The 22717-nt window shown below is 47.0% G+C and overlaps 1 protein-coding gene across 1 annotated transcript; it reads left to right on the plus strand.

The window, feature by feature from the left end:
- The first annotated feature begins 8314 nt into the window (after positions 1-8314).
- cdh15 (cadherin 15, type 1, M-cadherin (myotubule)) lies at positions 8315-22652 on the plus strand. The gene is made up of 14 exons (XM_076020834.1): positions 8315-8587; positions 15664-15831; positions 16610-16765; positions 17239-17383; positions 18398-18579; positions 18663-18791; positions 18893-19075; positions 19565-19809; positions 19896-20032; positions 20120-20350; positions 20889-21128; positions 21263-21411; positions 21648-21839; positions 22329-22652. The coding sequence occupies exons 1-14, from the start codon at positions 8537-8539 to the stop codon at positions 22527-22529; spliced, it is 2409 nt and encodes an 802-aa protein (XP_075876949.1). The 5' UTR covers positions 8315-8536; the 3' UTR covers positions 22530-22652.
- Positions 22653-22717: the final 65 nt, after the last annotated feature.

Here is a 22717-nt window from a genome sequence, read left to right on the forward strand (position 1 = left end):
GCACGAGATGGGCCATTATCCATCCACGGTGTATCACTATGTTGTTGACAAATCAATGTCTCTGACAGTGATGATCCTCCGCTACAGCAAACATAAAGCACTCAGACGGTCTCGCTGCACAGTCTCCACGGTCGGCAGCGAGGGAGCACTCGGAGCAAGGGTGCTCATCGCCCTGAGGGGCGTGTCTGAGTGAGTGCGTGCGCGCGCGCGTGTGTGAGTGTCTGTTCGCGGCAGTGTGTCACAGACAAGAGACAAGAGTTTCCATTTGTTTTGCGTCGGTGCTTTTGCCCGGAGACGGCGGCGGATGTGAAAATTTCATGCGGGCGCACGCCGGCCGGCTCGTCATGAAATCTTAATGCCATTGATCGCATTTTATTAATGATGGATATTATTGCTGAGGCCAAACATTAATGTTAATTGGAACTCTCCGCTCCCACCCTCCCCCGACTTTATTCCTATTCGAGGCGGCGACACGCTTATATAACGGTCACACGTTCCACTTCTCCCTGCATTGGAAGTCAGCGGAGGCTGTGATGGCGGTGAGCCGTGACCTCCTCCCTGGTTAAGGCGGCTCCGCATTAATATCCCGCAGACACGACATCTTCGCACAGCTGAGGTGAATACAGACGTGCAGCGGCAGCCTGCAGCCCAACGAGCTGCATGACAATAGAGCCACCGTGGGGGTCGGTGGGCGGGGGGGCAAATGTGAAACATCTTGCACCTCCAGTCGCGGTCGCCTCCGCTTGGACCGCCATCATCTGGGGGTCGGGGACGAGGTGGAGGAGGTGGAGGAGGTGGAGGAGGTGAGCGCTTAGGAACGACTGGCTCGGTGGATCCCTGCGATAAGATGCGGGGGCAGGGCTTGGGCTGCATGTTTTTTGATTGGCAGGTGGCGGGGAAGCCTCCTGCGGCAGGTGCCAGGGGCAGGTCGCCGGGCCGCCAGCGCCGCTACTCATACAGATGTAAACACTTGACTGCTCTGCTCGGCAGCGGGGGCCTCTCACTGCCACCGACACGTGAGCCCAGTGTTTAGTGCGCCTGCGGGGAAAGAAAAGGTGTCTCTGCATTCAGCCTGTGGTTAATTATCAGGAGCAGGTAAAGTGTTGTTCCAGTGGTGTCACGTCGAAAAAGGAGGCCGTCGGTTCTTTTCCCTCCGACGGGTCACATACCGACATCATGTGACTCTCTGATGAAGGCGGAAGAATACGCCGAAACGTGTCAGGTTAAAAAACAACTTAAATATCAAATCTGGGGTAAAAGAACCAACAAGAAGCAATGGCAAGAAAATACAGAATGAGCTGGGAAAAAAAATGTGCCGCTTTCCTATTGCTAACAGCGGTGAGTCTGCTTGTGAGACCGTGTCTCTGCAGTATCTAAGAATCTTCTCATGGTAGTGGCAGTGATTTTTACACTGACATCACAGCCAATGTGAGATCACATGATGGCACATTAGGAAACGGGGATTAGAAGCAGAGGAGTTGCCGTAGAGAGAGAAGAGTTTGTTGGGTGTCGTAAAGGTCGACAGCCTTTTTTTTTCCCAAGAGAACCAAACAGTCTAATAGCTGGCATGGCCAGTTCTGGGGGGCTAATACAAAAAAAATAGGTATTGATTTGTCTGCGGTATGTTTTCGTCACACGAAATGTGACTGAATCCCCGCAAAGGAACAGTAACTGTGACGCTTCATCTTCATCGACGGTTAAAAGACTTCACAAGAGCTCCGGACCTCATCGTGAAGCAAAATCATCGACCCTTAAGACATCGCTTGGAATCGGAGTTGCTTTTATGCACAATGGTGGGTGAGATCCATGTGGAATAATGGCCAAACAGTAACACATGAGACTAGGGAAACAACCCGAGAGGCCACGAACCGTTGCTGTGATGTCAAGTGAACGCGGAGACAAAATAACGCCCGCAGTCGAAAGGAAAGGCCTCAGGCTTGGGTTCACGACTCAAAGCAGAGCAGCGCACGGGGACGCAGACGGCGCGGAGAGACGACAGGGGGCGCCGCAGGGGCGCAGAGGGGGCGGGTACGTCAGCGGCACTCGAGCAACGAGACGAGTGTAGACAGCGACAGGAAAAAGACGGAGGCTGCCCCATGTGCTCGTGTCCCCAACCACCCAGGCCCTTAAACCGCACGCACGCACACACACACACACACACAGACACACACACTGCAGACGAGCATATGTGGGCTGACAACATAACATTGCCAGTGAGGAGAGAAGGAGGGAGGGCCCGCAGCTCCGTGAGCCCCTGACATCCTCCAGTCTGACAGCTGATGGAGGCAGATTAGGCTCATGCACGCACATAACTGTCAACCATCGCCTATACACTCCCCAAACACTCGCACGCACACACACACACACACGCATGCATACAACCTGCCCTTTGTATTCGAATGCATGCAACAGCTCTCCATCCTGGAACAATTGGAGAGCAGCCTTCACCCTTGACCTCTGCCACGTCGTCTCTTTTTACGCACACAGTTTTGCAGAGATGCAAACACAAACATGCAAGGACACGCATTTCTAACCTGAAGAGTGCGGTGCACCGTACGTTCTCACAACCTGGATGGAGATGAGCGTCAGAAGCGACAGAAACACGGCAATGACGAGTGAGCTTCATGCATATTATCACCGTACCCGGCAGATATCCATTACCCTCACGTCTGTAATCCCCACGACTCAGGTGCCCTCACACAACCCTGACCCGTCCATTGGGTATAGCCGGACGCATGAACTCGCTCAACTGATGGATTAGCTGCGTATGCCTGCGCAAAAGGCTTTATTTTGGCTCCGCCTCCTTATCTCAAAGTAAATAATTGGTTCTGTTTTTTGTTGTTTTTTTTCCACCACCCCCTTCTGGTTTGATTCACTGTGTATAGTCGAGAGGAGGAAAAGCGCAGACAGACATTTTTAGAATATGAAAGTCGTCTTGTGCTTTTGTTGCCTCATGTGTGTGTGTGTGTGTGTGTGTGTGTGTGTGTGTGTGTGTGCGTGTGTGTGTGTATTTGTGAGTGTGTATGAAAGAGAGAGCTGACATTTCACTCTGTGACAGATAAGGGTGTAGAGGTGTGTGTGTGTGTGTGTGTGCGTGTGTGTGTGTGTGTGTGTGTGTGTGTGTGTGTGTGTGTGCCGAGGCAGACGTCCACCCTGGGACAGTATGTCATCGATTGGGCTGCAGGAAGAGGCCTATTATCTCCAGCCATGGTTCAAGCGGGGGAGTCAAGTGTGTCATATGTGCTGCCTCTAATTGGCACGCCGGCCCGGTGGAGGGAGGCTGGGGTGAGAGCGGAGCCGCACTCGCCCCATCCTCATGTTCTCACACACTCACTCCTCAGAGACGTTGTCGAAGTAGTTACAGAGTTACGTGTTGTTGGCGTTTTTTGGGGGGGGACTTTTTGGACTTCTCTATCTTTAAATCCTTCACCACTGTATGACTCCTTGTTTTGTAGTCCATTAATGCAGCCTGCAAAATCACTTTGTGGTCAATTTGATCAGTCGGCTGCATTTTTTTTTTTGCGTTGTTGCTGTTGTCCTGAGTTGCCTGCCGTCGTCTGTTTTTTGTTTTGCTCGATATATTTGGACGTTATTCCCCAGGGTCATTCGGTTCTTTAAGTACACTTTCTCCATTCCACAAAGCCCCAAAGTCTTAAGTGTTGTGCGTAGTGAAAGGTTTGCTTGGTGTAACGCTGCCCTCTGCAGGCGCTTTGGAGTCACCGCTGCTGCGAAATGCACAGAAGACTGCAGACAAAAATAAAACCAACATGCAAATGAAAAACGAAGTCACGTACTTTCCATTTCAAAAGTTCTGAGAGAAATATCCAATACATAATTTCTTGATACAAATAAATTATTAGTCAGGAAGGTAAAATGCTCTTATGGTGTATTTCATTTTTTTTTTATTACTTACTCTTTTCTGTGTGAAGCTTTTAACTGTTGTTTTTTTTTTGTTGTTTTTTTCAGACACCCTCAAAATGATACTCAATCTTAATTATTGTAATCAAATATTTGTTTTTTTGTGCGTTCTAAAATGTTTGTCTGCATCAACGGGCGCACAAACAAATGGACTTTATTTTCTTATTTATAGTTAAGATAAGAAAAAAAAAAATAAGAAAACAACATTTTTGTGGTTCTTGTATTTTGGATGTGTTGCGAGGGACGTCACGTTGCTGAAGCCTCTCGTTCTGAGCTGCAGTGTGGGTGAATGTTGTTGACTGAGCTAAGATAAACTGCACTTACGAGGACTTACAGTACATTACAAATGCATGAGGTGTCCGAAAAGTTTCTCGCCCCGCTGCACATGCTAGTAGTTACATTAGTGCTTAGTGATGCACTTTTTTTTTTTTTACCGTTGAGATTTACCCTAATTGGTCCCTTATTTGAGTTTGTTTTGAATTGACTTTTGAGTAGGAAGTGTTGAGGCAAAAATCATCTGCATGATCCTTCCTGAACCGAGATCGATGTTTTTCAGTGAGGCTTGTCCAATTACTGTTTCCCCAGAGAACATGAAGTTCTGCTGGCCAAAGAAGATGTTGCTGCCATAAATTAATTTATTTTAATTTATGGCAACTGTGGCATAAACATAACACCGGGTGGCGGTCTAACTTGGTGAGACACCGCCTAATTTTATCCACTAACACATGCAAAGGTGACTAATACATGCGTGGATCACTCAGTTTTACTGCAAGTAATGAGTCAATGGACTAAGTATGTGTTATGTTGGTAAGAAGGGTCAGAAGAAGTAATGAGGTCACCAGGGCTCTCCATCCAAATTCATATATTCAACAGATGTTTTGCGAGTAAAGACCAAACTTCAAAAGAGACGCGTGTCTGTTAAACGGTCCCTTTTGAAATTGAAATGTAACAGAAAGAAAATGACCCACTGTCACGTGCGGATGTTTTAGGTGCTTGGCTAAAGCTGTGGTCACAAAGTTCTGCTAAAGGAATTAGAATATACTTTTCTACACATGAAAAAAAAGAAATCTGCAGGTTGTCTTGTTGAGTCAGTGTGAGATGTTGACAGCAGTGGGCAGCAGAGTGCTGCTTCTGGGACTGCGCAAAAAAATAAAATAAATAAATAAAATAAAAAAAAATTGAAACAATCGTCACCAGCGAAAACAGTTCAACGTTTGAAACTGTGGCAGCAGCAGTGATGTGAAGATGATGAAGGAATCTTCGTTGACACAGACTTGATTATGAAGGAGTAAGTTTATTCCAAAGAGAAGTCTTGCATCGATCAGGCACCGAGGTCTAGTAGCCAGCGTGAACAACTCCAAAGGTACAGCTCCAACACCACTGGTGTGTATATATACACATCTTATGAATAGGTGGACATTGGCACACATTGGCACACAATGGCTCCTAACGTTTGTCACAAGATGTTTGAGATGAGACGCAGCGAAACAGAGCTTCACCTTCAGACCTTCAGCCTACTTGGCATGAGTCAAAACTCTCCGATAGTCCAACAGCATGAGAGTCTTTGCTGTCTGAGGAGCATGTGTATGAGTGTGTGCTTGTGTGTGTGTGTGTGTGTGTGTGCGTGCAGGCAGGGGCCGAGGGAAGGAAAGCACCGGGGAGCCTCCTGCCAGCTGGCTTTGTGGGAATGACAGAGACAGGTGCTGCAGAATGGGCCCTTTGTACCAGCAGCGTCTCTCCGCGGCACATGGTGACACATGGACGCATGCCGACACCCACTCGGTGTGCGCGGGCTCGGCCCCCCCCTCTCCCCCGGCACTGCTCTGCTGTCCAGCTCGGGAGTGTTTAGCATCAGCAGCGTGACTCCACGCTGCGGCGTGAAGTTCGGCTCTCTCGCTGCCGTGTCAAACGTCGGCCAACGCCATGCAGCCTTAGTTTGCTTTTCCGTTACTCAGTGTTGTTGGTGTGGTTTTTTACTCAACGTGAAAACGTGTGCGTCTGGGAGGAAGCGGAGGTCCCTCTGGCCGGTGGCCGACGTCTGCGAGGGTGTTTACCTTCCACAGACCCGTAGAGACCTTTGGCCTGCGAGCGGACTTGATGATGGGTTGTTGACAGTGGTGTTGAGAAGATCTGGTCTGTTCACCAGCCACTCCATCCATCCTGGTCTGCTAGAGCCTGCTGCTGCTGCTGCTGCTGCCGCCGCTGCTGCTGCCGCCGCTGCTGCTGCCGCTGCTGCTGCTGCTGCTGCCGCCGATGCTGCTGCCACTGCTGCTGCTGCTGCTGCTGCCGCTGCTGCTGCCGCTGCTGCTGCTGCTGCTGCTGCTGCTGCCGCTGCTGCTGCCGCTGCTGCTGCTCGCCGCTCTCAGGAGAGCGTGCCGCCCTGGGAGGAAACTCCTCAGTCTGTTTTTCTGTTTTCCGTCTTTGCACTCTGGCCCGCAGAGTCGCTCACCATCAGTCAGTGTCAAATGTGTAGTTCACACAAAGACTCACAAGTCGCCCGACAAACCGATTCCCGCGAGGTGATTGGAGGGTTTGGAGACATTTTTCGAATCGACATAGCTGTTGCTGCGAGGGCTGTGATTGCAAATTTCCTGTTTTTTTTGTTACGATAAAGGCTCTTATCTTTATCTTTATGTTCATGTTCATGTGGCCGTCAACACTACGTTCCACCAGTATGTAAACGAACTGGCCTCGCCATAATCCAACCAATCACCTCACCAATCACATTTACTTAACTGTATAAAAACTGAAGCGCTACGGCTAGCAGCGTGCCTTGCCGCCATGTGATTCCTCACCGCCAGCCTTCATTGCAGAATTCACACATTTCCAGCTTCAACCTCCACGTGATGTTTGCTTTTTAGACCTCTTTGACTTCACTGTTCCTTCCAAGATGCTTGTTCCTGGCGGCTGAAGATTAGCCGCCTTCCCGTCTTTACAGCTGTTTGTGTTCTTTGTCAGGTTTGTGTTTTTTTTTTTTTTTTTAATGCTGGTTGGTGTGGGCTGTAGCCAGGTTTTTGACTGAGCCAGCCAGCAGACAGACAAAGGATGTAAAACCCACAGTGGTGGGGTTTTGTTCTTTTTCCTTTTTTTTTTTTCCTGTTTCAGTTAAAATAAAGAAGATTGGTTGTGTTTAATTTTACATTTGTCATTTGTGCAGGTCAGTTTGGTTCTGTGTGTTGTTTTTGGCCTTGTTCCATGCTGAAGCCAAGTTTAGGTAGTAAACCCTTCTGGGTTTTTGTTGGTTGTTGAGTGAAAAATATTTTTTTGTTTTTGTGTATCTTTTGTAACCCCCACACTCACATCGTGTCTTGGCCCCAAGAGCGTGCAGAACACAGGTCGGTCGTAGTGGTGGATCTGATGCACAGCAGCATCGCATCCTGGGCTGCCGGCGTTCTCTTACACACAGGCGCCCCCCTGACCCGGTCGCTGCCTCTCAAGGTGGACCGCTGGTGGGGGAATTCAGCCGGTGCCTTAAGTACGGAAACAGTGAGGCGGAACAAAACCATCTGCAGCAGTCGGCGGGTGTGTGTGTGTGTGTGTGTGTGTGAGGTGGGGGATGGATGTTGTCGTCGCCAGAGCCGGGTGAGATTTCAATTCTTGGTCGAACCGCCCCTTTAAACAGACGGCCGTGGCACAGAGCCGGCTTTGACATCACCTGGTGAGCGTCATAGATCTTCATCTTCTGCTCTGACAGGGCGTCTGAAATAGCCGGCGATCAAAGAGTCGCCTCGCATGTTCTGAATGCGTGAGCCGGCCCGACCGACGGCGAGGTCAAGAGCGAGACCCGCGGACCCCCGGGTCCATCCAGACAAGTAGGATTTAGCCACTAAGCCGCTATCAAACATAAGAGTAACATTGTGCTGTCATGTCGGGCCTGTGAAGGAAAAGAAAAACATCCTGCTTCTTTCCTCCCAGAGTGGCAGCAGCAGATGTGAGAGGACTTTAGGAGAAGATCAGGGCCCAGCAACTGTCCAATTGAGTTGTGACAATTCAGCTGTGGGTGTGTTGGGTTTTTTGTTTTTGTTTTACACATGTCTAATGTTTTATTTTCATTATAATCTTAAAGAAAAAATTCGCTTTGGTGGTCGTCACCAAGCGACTCTCGACCTTTATTTTTCCCCATGTGAAAACTTAAAAAAAAAATTTTTTTTGAAGTCTTAAAGTTTATTGACTGGCTTTAAGCTAGTAAAGAACCCTGCTCATGTCTGCACCAACAGCTGCCCCTGCTTCCCTTTACCTCTCTCTCTCTCTCTTTCCCTCTCTCTCTCTCTCCCCCTCCCTCCTTCTCTCATCCGCCTGTGAGTGACAGCACATGTGCAGGGGCTTCGATGGGAGGGCCACTGCTGAAATTGAAACCCTCACCCCCACTCGACTTGCGAGACATACCCGGGCCGTGGACGGGGAAGAGCTGTGAGAGAAGCACGTTGAGAGAGGAGGGAGGACGGAGGCAGAGTGACGGACTTGGAGAGGCTGCGAGGGAAAGAGGGGAAAGAGGACGGGAAAGGAAGGCAGAGGGGAGGAGAGGATTCGCGCCGGTCGGTCCTCAGTTTGGCCTCTCGGACCCGCAGTGTTTCCACGCATCAGGGCTCTTTGCTGTGGCCCAGTGAAGGTCCTGAGGATGGCGGCGCGGATGGCGATTGCGTGGGTGCTGGTGTCTCTGCTATGTCAGGTAAGAACCCATGGATTAATCCAGTCTGCAAACTGAAATAAGAATTGAGTGCACTAATGTAAAGAGCGGAATTTCATTTCTGTCCATCAGCGTTGACCCGGATAACGTTTTTTTTCTGATTTTAAAAAGTCAATAAGAAGTTGGAGTTTTTTTTGTTAGTTTTTTGCATATGGATTAGACTGTAATGGTTTCAACTGCCTCTCTATCCCCAAAGCTAATCAGGTAGCCCTGAATCCCCCTAATGAGGCGACGACAATCTGCATCAACAAGATTTTGTCCGACAGCCTCCGTTTATATAAAATGTGTTATTTTATAGCAAAGAATATTAACAAAAACTGCTCTTAGACTCTGGCATTACCAATTCAGGACCCCCTTGTGATTTGTGACCCCCAAACCCCCAATGCTATATTTCTGAGGGCGCTATATGTCCTGAAAAGGTCGACCCGCGGTTACCCCGCTCTTCAAATGCACAGTTTACCTTTTCACCGAAGCAATGCGTTCAGCTTGGACACCGACTGATTTTTTTCTTCATCAATAACGGTTCCAGACGGCCTCTGGTCCAAACACTTCAGCCTCCTAACAGGGGGGATGATGGAGTGTACGGGTCGGGGGGGGAGGGGGCTGCAGATGTGTACAGAAGGCCGGGGGCATCGTTAGTGCCCCCGTCGGCAGACGCCGCTGTGCGATGGGAAGCGGATGACGGCGATATGAACTGACTCATTACCAACAGCACTTCCAAACGCCATCCGTCTTTCAACTGTGTTTGGAGAAGTAATGGAGGCCTGCTTGGACGAGCGGCTGAGTGAGTCGGGCCTCCTGTGATTCTCCACATGAGTCTCAAGCGCGATGGGTTTTATTATTTCATCGCGATCGTTGTCATGCGGCTGAGCCCGATTACTATTCATTCAGGCGCAGCGTCGTCGCCGCCAGTGATGAGAAGTTGCTGCATTTTTAAAACGCCGTGAAAGGTGGATCGGCGCCGGTGGTTTGGTTTATTTTTGTGCTCACCGAGAGACAGATTGTGAGGAAATCGCTGTGCATACATGTTGTGTCCTTTAGGGATGTCAGTGACTGATCACTGAGGCAGCAGTGTGGAAAATCAGTCAGTCGCACCGAGGCCTCGGGGCCTCTTGTGAGTGATATGACACAAGCGACGTTATGATGAGCTGCACAGAGCCGCAGGCTTAGTATGTAATTATACTCTGTGTGTAATTTAAACTTTGTTTGCTAAATGGTTTGATGGCTTCAGAAAAAAAAAAGGGAGGGGCTAAAGGTGGATTTCTGGAGGCTTAATGGAAATGGCAAGGTCGCAGTGGGGTCACAAAAACCTTATTTCTCTGTTGTTGATTTTCTTTTTCAGTTTGCGTCATTAGCCTGTCTCGGGTTCCTGTCGTGCCCACACAGTTTATCTTTGAAGTTTCCAAATTCCAAACATGTACCAAGCCGAGTCCGAGGGAAGTCGTTGGTTTTTCCATGTTCAACCCAGCCGACACAATCCCTCACCAGCATCACCAATCAAAGTATTGACATTACATTACATTACATTACATTACATTACAGTTAGATTAAATGCAAATCCAAAAGAACATTTTTCATGCATTTGCTGCCATCCTTTAAATTTTAGTGTTGTAGATTGTTTTCTTTAATTCTATAAAAGTGGACATTGCAAATTGTGAAATTACAATTTAGTGTCTCTAAAATAGAGAATTGTGCAAAATCAAAACGTTGCATAAAACAAACTGGTAATGGAAAGACCTCAACTTCGAAAAACCTCTTAAATATCGCTTAAAGGCTTTGACGCTGTCATGAGGTGGTTTTTTTGAGACGTATCGATATAGAGGTATATCGCTAAAGTGTCATGGAAACACTTTTGTCGCATTTACACGTCAGCGGATGTGACGCACGGGGTCACATGACCAGTTCACTTCAAGTGAAAATGGCGCGTTCTGTTTGGACGGAGGAGGAGACGGAATGTTTTTTTTTTACAATTATTCAAAGAGAAAAATGTAACAACCATTCTTGACAGCAAACAAACGTCAACAAACAAAAGCAAAGATAATTCTCGTAAGTCTTGCGAGACAAGATTTTACGAGAATTACGGCTTCACACCATTCAATGGAAACACCTGCAAATCGCAATTGCACTTTGTCGAAACTTTAGAAATATCACTTTTATTTTGCGAAAAACTGTGACGGCAACGCAGCTAATGTCTCTTTAATTTAAGCCAAATTCCCATACAAGCATTCTGGATGTGGTTTAGACTTTAAACTGTAGCCAATATATGTACAACTACATTAGTAAATTCTGTTTGAAAACGAACAAAGACATCGGCAATCAGACTGGGCAGCTTTGATGGCTGTCACCTGATCCCCTCCAGTTGTGCTCTGTTCACTCCCGCTAAGCCGCCGGCTGGTGTTGCCGTGAGTCGGGCGGTGTTTTTGCTCCGGCTTGGCTGTAGGTGGAGGCCAGGAGTGGAGGCCGGAGCAACAGCTGTTCCCAGATGCATACGTGATGCCATTTGTCCCGCTCCGTAATCTCCACGCGGAAAGAGGAGCGGCCCTCCGTGGACCATGAAATCGAGTACAAATCAAGAGTGTGCAGCAGGCGGGGCAGCTGGCGCCGAGCTCTCACTCATCGGAAACAATCAGCAGCAGGATTTAGAGAGTGAATCACCTGCTGGGCGCAGATACCTGCAGGCTACTGTTTCAGAGGGAGCCGAGGGTTGAGAGACGGCTTCCTCATCGTAAAACTGGTCCACTGAAGTCGACTTCCTTTTATGTTTTTTGGCCTCGTTATTTTTAACAGGCGAGAATGGTGGCGACAGTTGTTGCTTCATTGGCTGAGCGCAAGAAGCCATGTTGTGAGGCGTCTGTGGCATTTTGCAGCATCAGCTCAACGAGAAGCCGTCCGGTGAGGTAGCAGAAAGGAATTTATTGTTTGTAATTCCAAAAAAAAAACCCTACAGCTGCTTTGACACTTCGGATCATTAAAGTAGGAAATTTGACTCCAATGTGAGAATATGTGGATCAAGAGAAAGACTTGACAATCCATCTGATTTTGATTTTTAAAATCATTGTGATAATGATATTATAGATATATTATATTATTATAAAATATTAAAAGTGCTGAGAGAGTTGAACAAGGGCTTGTCAATGGATCCAGTCGCCTCATGCAATTCCTTGGAAATCCTGGAGATGATGTATTGCTATAAATGAACAGTGTGAATGGTTCTAACTAAAACATGTTACATTTGGACGGAGGGGGAGGTAAATGTTTTTAATCACTTTGACTTCAGTAATCGAGAGAGTTCTCAAGATCTCAAGACTCCTTGATGAATGAAAATTGATCCAGCTGATCTATTTCTGAAATATTTCTACAAGTATTGCCTCTGTATGAATTTACTTCTTGGATGACTTTTGTTATCTGTGACTCCACGTTAACATGTCCAAAGTTCTACATATAGTTCCAGTTATTTGTCCGCCCTTGATCAGCATTCCTGAGGCCCAGACATCTGCTGCACACAGGAATTGCTCCCACAAATAGGGTGGCCGTGCCCACTGCTGGCACTCATGACTGAGCAAAGAGCAGGAACTGTGTGGCCGGCTTTGTCGCTGACTGACCAGTGGAGTATCTGCAGCTGAGGCCCAGCATGGGCAGTGACCAGAGCGGCACCTGTGTGACCTCTGACCTTCTGACTGCAGGGAGCGTCAGACATGTTAGCAAATGCTTACACACAGATACTTTAAATTGTATTTAGGAATGATGGCCACAATGCAGCTTCACCAATACGGTATATTGTAATATATAATCAGAATTCATCAAGATGATTGCTTTGATTCAGTTAAATGTTATCGTTGTTGTGCTTTAAAAAAAAATGCTAAGTTGAGGCTAGTCGTTAGCAACTGGCAACAGAAAATGAATCTTCATTTAAATGTTGTATTCATTTGCATTTTATTTTTCATTTTTCATTTTAGCAAGATCCGTTTGAGTGTTTACACTCTACTTTAGCAACCTTTCTTTTAACAACACAGAGACAGGGGCAACACTAATTGTTGAGTTTTTGCATTATTTCATCATGTATGGCATGTGAATGTGTTTTCATTGTCCATATGTCTCAACTTTCTTCAATCAGCGGATCCATAGCTGCAGCGTTTCAGTAATTTCCTGTTCATGCCCTATGAAGCCAGCTCTACCTCACAACGACAGGAGTAAGAGTAATATTTTTGGCTGAGAAATAGAATTTGATTAATGAAGTGGAATCTGGTGTTCTTCAACTAATGGGGACATCAGTAAATTGCCAATCGGATCTCAAAGCCCTGCAGCCTGCCAACACTGGATCCTGGTTAGACTTAAAAAAAAAAAAAAACCTTTGCAGCGCTGCGATGTCTGCGATATCACAATGACACTTTTGTCTTCTAAAAACCGACACGTGTGAGTTGGAATCGAACTCGGCCAGTCAGTCGCACTCTGTTGTCGCTGAACAGGATGTCTGCACTTCTTGTGAGGGCCCGGGGGGTGAAAGGTCAGGCTGTAAAAGTTTCTGGGAAAAGCGTCCAAAACAGTTAATCTGTGTGCGGTGTCATCACTCAGCTCTTAAGAGGAGGCACTCACTGTTCTAATTGGTAACGTGACTCTTCGGTGTTACTGCGTCCTGCTCTGGTAAAAACATTAAACCACGGGCAGAGGTTTGGTGGAGCCAAGGTGCTGTCTGAAACCAACAGTTTGTACCTGAATCAGAAATATGCTTTTTACTTTTTGCTCGCAGCGATTTAATCTGTTGTTTGTTTTGTATGATTTTCTCTTTTTTTTTCCCCCCCCAACAACTCTAAAAAAGTAACTTCAATACAAAACCCTGCCATACACTAACTGATTTTTTGAATTGACTTTTCAAGGTCGGGGTGACTATTGTTATAACGTTTTAACTCCAATCGCCGTCTGTGACTTTCTGAATGCCTCTTTTAAAAATCAGTTTTACTGCATCCTCATTCACAAGAGATTTTTTTTCCTGTCGTCACATTTGTCTGTTTCCAGTCCCTGTTTGCTTTATCGTCATGACGATGTCAAATGTAATTATTAAAACTTGGCCATGCTCAAGCCTTTTCAGCACCATATCTGGCCTTTATTTTACTTCCAACCCAGAGAGAAAGAGAGACTCAAAATGATCAAGTTTGATGTCCCAAACCGATAAGTGGACAAACCTAATGAGCACAGTTACACCGTATTACAATTTGGCACAAATGCGTGATTTTATAGGGCAAATAAAGTTTAGAGAACTTCTCATCTACTTTGGAAAAGGAATTATGAATCATTTGTGTCAGCATACATTACAGACTATTAAACTCGCTCACTGTTGCTCAGCAAAAAGCAACACACAACAGTCCTGTCAGCCCAAGTGTGCACAAACCAAACAAGTTCAGAGTGCGCTATACTTGGAGGAGCAACTGTGATGCAGCTGTTATTAAGGTGGCGGTTGTGCCGCGACGCAGAATGCCTGCAATGTCCCGGGGAAGTTTCTGAGCTGGTCCAAGCGGAGGTCTCCAGCGTGGAAGTGCGCTGCGGGGATGAATTTGTGCGCTGGCCGAAAACGTGAGTGTCAACATCTCTGTGAGGGTCCAGATGACGATAGTGACAACAATTTCAGTGTGTTGGGGTCGGCAATATAGAGCAGGCTAAGATTAGCCCGCCCTCTGGCTCGGGCCTGCGGATGCCAGCCGTGGTTGCCATTCCAGCCGGCAGAGCCCAGCGCGACACAACAGGGTCCACAGATCAAGTCGCACGGCACTGGGACGGGGCCACGGGCGAGTCAGGGAACATTGACCAACGCACCAATGATTGTCTTTGTCTCGTTTTGTCACTCGAATATGGACAGAAGCAGGTTATTGATCAAAAGTTTTGTGAGATTCACATGAAGGACGGATTAAAAGCCCATTGGCCTGAAAATTCACCCCTGGGTTTATTTCTGGCTGTGTGAACGACGTCTTTAAGCTGTCGAGCACATGTGAAATAAAGCTGAATACAGAATATTCCCACAGAGAAGACGGAAGCAGCTACGGAAATGTGTATATATGCTTGCGTGCGTGGGTGGGTGCTATGTTGATGCATATATTTCAGCCCATGTACGAGTGTGTGCGTGCATGTAAGTCCATATACTGTATGTGCGTGTCTGTGGAATCCCTTTAGCAGAGTATATCCGTAAGGTGACCCCCAAACTCCCAGTCAGGTGCTGGGCTGAGCGCAGAGGAGAATCTGTGAGACCAAGAGGGAATGCAGGGTGGGAAAGAGGAATGGGTCTAAATCCATAGTCGCCAGCTGTCGTGCGCGTGTGTGTGTCTGTGTGTGTGTGTGTGTGTGTGTTGCAGTTATTTCCTACATGTGTTTGTGTCAGTGCAGTCACTCAAGACAGCAATGTGGTGAGTGAGGCCTTGTGAAACCTGGTGTTTGTGGTTCCTGCTCCTGAGATTAATCCGTGGCCAGATCAAAGGAGGCTGACAAAGACGTTTATTGGCGTGTGAAACCTGAATCCCTGGTTCCTTTTTTTGGCCCTGGACAATCCCTGAATTCCACACTGTAGACAGCCCGGGAATGTTACAGCACGGTGGGAGGCTCCCAGTTTTCTTTTAAACAGCTGCAAACCCCCGAAATGACATAGATTTGTGTCATCCACGAAGGAGAGTTACAGGAATAAAAGCTTCTTCCATTTTTTTATGATGTAATCACGGCTTCTGTTGAACATATTGGTTGAAAATCTTCTGTATTGCTGCAGATGGCTCCTCGGGGCAGAAAACACTTCCTGGTGGTATCTGTGGATCCGCAGCATCCGTGTAGTTTATTCAAGTTGAGTTTGACTCAACTTGTTTAGCTTTTAGCTTTTAACCCTATAGTTATTGGAGTATATCACAGACATGCCGATGCAAAGGTGTATGTATTTGTATTGCCTGTTGGCAACTTTTTTTTTTTTTTTTTTTTTTTTTAATTAAGTACAGTTTAATGAGTCAATGTGGATCTGTTCATGTCTGGGTATCCAAACTGGTAATATCATTTCACTTTTTGATATCTACTATTGCTGTTTCCTGCAGGCGTGCAGCTCCAGAGAACTTCACCACAGTAAGCGAGAGCTGAATCCTCGAGTTCTTCATCCTTGGAGAACTCAGGCGAGGGGCGTGGTCAGGGTCAAGAGGGACTGGATCATCCCTCCAATCAGGGTGCTGGAGAATAGCAAGCAGGTTCCCGAAGACCTCGTCCAGGTAACTGGGACAAAAGCACAACTTTCTGCTGGACACATGGATAAAAAGTGTCTGACACGGGTTTATGTGTGGAAAATGGCTGAGATGAATCCACAAAGATTTTTTTTTTTTTTTTTTTTTTTTAAAAAAGCTATCTGGATATTGTATGTTGAGCTGAAACCATCATTCTTTTCGCCAACTTGAATCGCTTAAAAAATTATTTGATTGCATTTCTGTTGTTTCACACGGACTCCTATTGTGACGCACAGGATGGGCTGTTTGGCTTGTTCTGGAATAAATAAATAAAGTGGTTTGTTTTGTTTTCCTCAGACACATCTCGCTCACATTTCTTCCTTTTTCCACCTTTTCAAGTAATCATTTAATTCAATTAAATTGGAGCAAAGTAAAAAAAACAATGGAGAGATTAATGAATTGCAAAAATAATTCTCTACTAAAACTCAGATAAAGACATTTTGAGTTTTGAGCACTCTAACAAAATATCTGTGCTCTGTTTTGCTTTTTTTTTTTTTTTTACTTCATCAACTTGCAGCGTGGATCGGTTCAAAGTAAAACGTCAAACACAAATGCTGTGTGAAGGCTGTCACATATATTTACAGCGCATGCATGGGAAAGAGCCACTTGCTGTTATTGTTACCACTTTCTTCTAAAGACCAGAGTCAAGGTCTCCAGCAACCAGCTGGATCACATCTGGTGTGACCACATGTGGCGTGCACCCCTACACCTTCACCTTAGCCCGAGGTTGTAACCATCCTGAACCTCGTCTCCTCTGCCCGTCTAGATCAAGTCGGACAAAATATTTACAGGGGAAGTGATCTACAAGTTGGAGGGACCAGGGGTGGACCAGGAGCCCAAGAATCTCTTTGAGATTGATGATAAAAATGGAGTCATTAGGAGCAAGCGGCCACTGGACAGAGAGAAACACAACTCCTTCACGGTAAGGCCGGGCGGAAAAAATGAGTTCCAGACATCCAGAGACGCACAATCAGCAGAGGCAGGCTACTTATAACAGGCTCTACTAATTAACGCTCTCTGCAAGACTCTGCGCTCTGAACAAGACATCAGAGCGCATTTTTTAAGGCACTGGTCTGTGTTTCTGTCTTGAGACAACGGAACGACGAGGGTCTTAGCTCCTCACAGAAACAGCCAGAGGTCAATTTCCAAGGGGATTTTATGGGCATCTTGGGAGACATTCTGAAGTGTTTCAAACCAGATGACTGTGATGTAACCCTCAGCTTGGAAGCAAACATCCTGCACATTTCCCCTGTGCGATTCCCAGCACATGTAGTGTTCAGATGCCGCAGTCCCTCGCGGTCACCTCGAGTCTGGATGAAAAAGCCTGCATAGATAAAGTGTCTGGGATTGTTATAGTAACATTTATCTGTTTTGACTGAGTCTTTCTGTGTGCAGCTGAAAGCCTTTGCGCTGTCGCCCAGCGGAGAGAGACTGGAGAATCCAACCACAATAGAGATAATGGTCCTGGATCAAAATGACAACAGGCCTGCCTTCACCCAGAGCCAGTTCACCGGCACCGTCCCGGAGTTCTCCATCCCAGGTAACATGCACTGTCTCGACAATGCGGGCTTGCAGCGTCCACTGCTTTGCATATGAACTTGCTTTCACTCTGAGAGCCAAAGTTCAAAGTCAAAAAGAATTGTTAAAAAATACTGAGCTGAGTCCGTTCAGGAATATCACAACCACTGGCGGCTGGAGAGACTATCAGCTCTGCTGGGAAATCCTAGTGTTTGACAATAAAATAAACCGTGGTATGGACAAATCCTCAGGAAACTGTGCCTGCAGCAGAAGGCTCTGTCACATGTGACAACTGTGTGCCAGTGGCCTCAAACGCCAAACAAGAGTTTGAGGCATCCATCAGTCCACTTTTAGACTTACCACATGTGAAAATGACTAACCTACAGTGAAACTGTCTGGAAAAAAAAATTGGACCATTGAAGGAATTGTGTTAGTAAAAGTGGTTTCACTTTGTCAGACAGTATGATTTTTTGTATATGGGGGGCCCAGGGAACACCAACATAGATAACAGTTCTCTTTGTTGTTTTACTTTTTGTCTCCGATGGGTGTATTTCACCAAACCAGAACAATTATTTTCAACTAGACCACCAGCAGAGGCCCTGATGTAACGATACCACTGTTATTACAATAATAAACAAGTTAGAACGTTTAAACGGCCCATTTTTCTACCAAACTTCATGGATCTCCAAAATAAGAGCCTCCATCCTGTTCACAGCCTCCATCAAAAGCATTCCGTTTTAACTTCCACTATCTGAAAAATGCGCAATGTTGAAAAAATACCTGTCTGGTGTCGATGCCCTTTGTGACATCATAAATGGCAATTTTTCAGTACAGGCTTTCTGAAAAAGGGAACAAGTACAAAAGAATACAAATGACAAATGGGTCTCTCAGTAGTTCTGTGACAGCCTGAAGATGTGTTACTGTTAAAAGAAAAGGGTTGCATAGTTTTTACATATAAACTCCCCAGTGACTGATTCTGGTTGATCCTTTCAACTAACCAAAGCTTTCAACTTTGTTTTGCTTTGTGTTTTGACAGGCACATCGGTGATGTCAGTGTCAGCTACTGATGCAGATGACCCCATGACGGAGAACGCTTACCTGAGCTACTCCATCATCGGCCAGGAAAGCATTCCGGCCAACGCCATCAACAAGGTCATGTTTGGCATCAATAACCAGACAGGAAGCATCTACACCAGGGACGTCGGCCTGGACCGAGAGGTGAGGTGCAGGCGGAGATGGAGACGTACGGGTTCTCACACTATCAAGCTCGTTGGACTAAAATGCCGTGCGCTTTGTGCCAGGTGGTGAAAGGTTTCCGACTCAGGCTGCAGATTGCAGATATGGGAGGAATGGGCTTGACGAGTGAGGGCGTGGCCATCATACACGTGTCTGACATCAACAACAACATCCCGCAGTTCAGCCCTGCCTCGGTGAGTCTCAGCCGATCCACGGCGTCTCGCTCGTTGGTCGTTTTCTATGTCGGCCGCCCCGGTGGTCACCCCTTCCTATTTTCCTCCTTCGGCCCATGCAGTACGGCATGGTAGTGGTGGAGAACAGGAGGGACTACGAGATCGGCCGCGTGAACGTGACAGACCGAGACGACCGTGGAACAGGAAACTGGGAGGCCAAATACTCCATTTCCAACGACCCCAAGGGCAACTTTGCCATCAGCACGGATCCTGCCACCAACCAGGGTGTGCTGACTGTGGTGGAGGTACCAGCTGCTCATTTGACCTCAGACGGAATGCAAAGAGAGTTAAAATGCTGTTTAACATATCCATCAAACACTGCTCCTGAATCAGAGAATAGGAATTTTTTTTTTAGGAAAATTTTGACTAATAGGGAAAATATCATCTGTGCTTTTTTTTTTAATAATATTTTTATAATGAGTTTGTTTTACTAATGTTTGTCTGTATTTTAAAGAAAGGAGAACAGTTATATTACACTTTTTTTAGTAAGTGAACTGAGTTGAAACTTAAAAAAAAAAAAACAACAACCGCGTATCACAAGCGTAAAGCACTAAACGCTTCCATCTAGTGGCAAACTCGCCAAATTACATGTGGCCCTCATGATTTTTCCCCTAAATTGTAGGTCATGTGGGTGGATAAATATTTTGTAATTTCAGGAATTTGCCTGCACACATTTCATTTCCATCCGATCTCAGTGTGACTGAAAGATTTCCCGCCCGTCTTCCGCCCTGCAGCCTTTGGATTTTGAAGCGCAGGACAGGCACGTGCTGCTTCTGACGGTGGAAAACGTCAAGCCTCTGAGCAACAAGGCTCCCAACCTGCCGGTGAGCACTGCCACAGTGACAGTGACGGTCGTGAATGAGAATGAAGCGCCACACTTCCGGGAGGACCCCATACAGATCGTTGTCCCTGAGTCTGTGCTGCCGGGAACCTCGCTGAAAGGCAACATCGCCTTTGACCCCGACGATTCTGAACTCAGGTACGGATAGAGCCACAAAAATGGGAAGCGCTGCGTTCAAGTGCAAGTGTTTCGGCAATTTGTACTATTCCTCTGTTCTGCCGTAGATATGAGATCAGCAGAGACCCGGGGAAGTGGCTGGATATAAACCCAAACACAGGAGAGATCCGAGCCAAGAGAAACTTCAACATAAGATCCCCGCACGTCAGAAACAACGTCTACAGTGCTGTTGTCAAGGCAACAGGTCGGTTGTTGCCAGACAGAGTGACACGGCAGAGGACTATTCACCCAAATGCAAACACTGTAAGTTGAAGTTCTCTTTCATGCGTAGATGCTGCCGGCGTCTCCACCACCGCCACCGTCCTGATCACACTGAAGGAGACCAACGACTTCCCACCTAAGCTCTCCCCTCTCAGTGGCTCAGTGTGCGCGGTCGCCTCCTCGACGGGCTCCGGCCTGGTCCTGACCGCTGTGGACGAAGACCTCCCGCCACACGCTGCGCCCTTCCACTTTGAAATACCCGACCACCACCCCGTCAACTGGACACTGGTCCAAGTCAACAGTGAGTTAAAGGTTCAGTGTGTAAAATTAGGCTTGATTTATGATTTCCATATGATAAAAGTGTAACATACTGCCAGTAAATACAATAATAAAAGTCTATACTCACAGTACTGTAAAAGTACTAAAAAAAAGTTCCTACCCTGAGAACGCTGCTCTATGTATAGCAATATACATAGAGCAATAGAGCCCTAAATACGAAAAGCACTGTCAGGCGGGCTACCTTAAATACAGGGCTTCCTTAAATTTTTTACACTCTGAACCTTCCCAAAGTGTTGAGTGTTGAGGGCGAGGATGGAGTGACCACCTGAACTCCAGTGTCTGTGAGTGACGTTCTCCAGAATTGATCTGATTGGCCAAATAGATCATGTAAGTTAAAGAGGCATGATGGGAAGTGACACTATGGGCCCATTAATGCAAAAGTCAAAAAAAATTTCAGCGTATGCGCTGAGTGAGCAACTTCATTGAAATGAATGGGCCGCCATCTTGGACTCTGGGGGCCTGGAACTCACCCTCTCTCTGCATGCCCTTCCTTCCCACAGGCACCCACGCCGTCCTTCATCCCCTGGTGGAGCTGGAGGAGGGAGAGTACGTGGTGACTGTGCTGGTGTCAGACTCTGGCAGCCCGGTTCTCACGGCTTTTGCCCTGGTCAACGTCACCGTGTGCCTGTGTGACACTTTCGGAGATTGTAAGTCTGAGGCCGGAGCGGTTCTGGGCTCCAGCGTGGGGATCAGCTTCATCGCGCTCATCATCATCATGGCCAGTATGGCGCTGCTGCTGCGTAAGTCTGAGAGAGAGGGTGTCCAAGCTTTTGAGGATAATCTAATGACTCTAGAACGACAATGAGGTCAACATCTTTGCTGTGGCAACACATGGCTCAGCCCTGGCTGTTTCCTCTGTGTCCTCCTGCTCTAGTGCTCCTCCTGCTGGCTGTGGCGGTGACCGCCTGTGGCAGACGCCACCACATGAAGAAAGGAGCCGGGCTGCTGGTCGGGGAGTCGGAGGACGACGTCCGTGACAACGTCTTCAACTACGATGAGCAGGGAGGAGGCGAGGAGGATGAGGTATGTGTTTTTGCTTTTTTGTTCCATTGTTTAGAGGAAGTTTGAGAGACACTGTGGTTAAAAGATGTTGTGGATGCTGACTGGACAGGCGGGTGTGAGGGATTTTTTTTGTGTGCTGTTGTTGATTAGTGCACCGGTACAAAAGATCAAGACAGGCTGACTTGTTACTGTTTTAACCCACCTGTTGATTCATTTTGCGGAACATTGACATGCTGCCACTTCCTGTCAACTCACAGAACGCCTTCAATATCGACATGCTGTGGAATCCAAACGATATTCCCTCCACTCCGGGCTCTTGCTACCCTCCGTCTGGCTTTCCTCATGGAAAACAGCCCCTCAGGCGGGATACACCCCATAACCTGCCCTCCCCCACCTACCCACGGAGGCCCCCGGCAGATCCCACAGACATCGAGGACTACATCAATGACGTGAGACACTTTTTGAAAAACATAATATGACGTTCTTCATTGTACATAAACCAGGAAAGAGAAGGCAAGAGAGAACCAACCAATATGCCCATTTGGCAGACAATACCTCCAAACCTGAAGCAGTGTGCACGAACATACACTCACTGGCCCCTTCATTAGGTTCCCTGTAACATAAAGATGCACCTAATAAAGTGGCCGGTCAGGGTAAAGGCAAGACAGGGATATGTAGGGACAGTGTTGGTTACTTTTTAGTAGTAGAACTAAACTGCAGCCTTTATGCATCAAAGAATGAAAGCAATGATCTTTTGGACCATTTTAATTATCTGTATTGTATGTTTAGCATCTTCCAAGGTTTTATTATCTCCCAAGATTGTCATCAGTAGCTAAATTAATTAAGAAAAATAAATGTCCTGCTGTTGTTATATGCTCGTGCATTTGTGTTTTTCACCCTAATTCAGCTGAATTGTCTCGTAATATTTCTTATGCCAGGGCTTGGAGGCGGCAGACAACGATCCCAATGTGCCTCCGTACGACACAGCCCTGATCTACGACTTCGAGGGAGAGGGCTCCCTGGCTGGCAGCCTCAGTTCCATCGCTTCGGGCAGCTCAGACGGAGACCAAGACTACGACTACCTCAACGACTGGGGACCACGTTTCCAGAAACTGGCCAACATGTACGACCCACGCTGAGGTGGCCGGCGCCTCCGAGAACAGAGGCCGGTGTTTGGGACATTAATGATGCGGATCATCTCTGGGGTGAAGAAGACTTAGGATCAATGCTGAAGGGTGTCAACATAACCAAACGGACCCCCCCCCAAAAAAAACTGTTTGCCTTTTAATGGGATTTTTTACGCAGAATCAGCTGAATGACAGGTGTC

Source organism: Nelusetta ayraudi, unplaced genomic scaffold, assembly GCF_046127955.1.
Source record: "Nelusetta ayraudi isolate G7.1 ecotype Tasmania unplaced genomic scaffold, CSIRO-AGI_Nayr_v1 ptg000002l, whole genome shotgun sequence".
Lineage (NCBI taxonomy): Eukaryota > Metazoa > Chordata > Actinopteri > Tetraodontiformes > Monacanthidae > Nelusetta > Nelusetta ayraudi.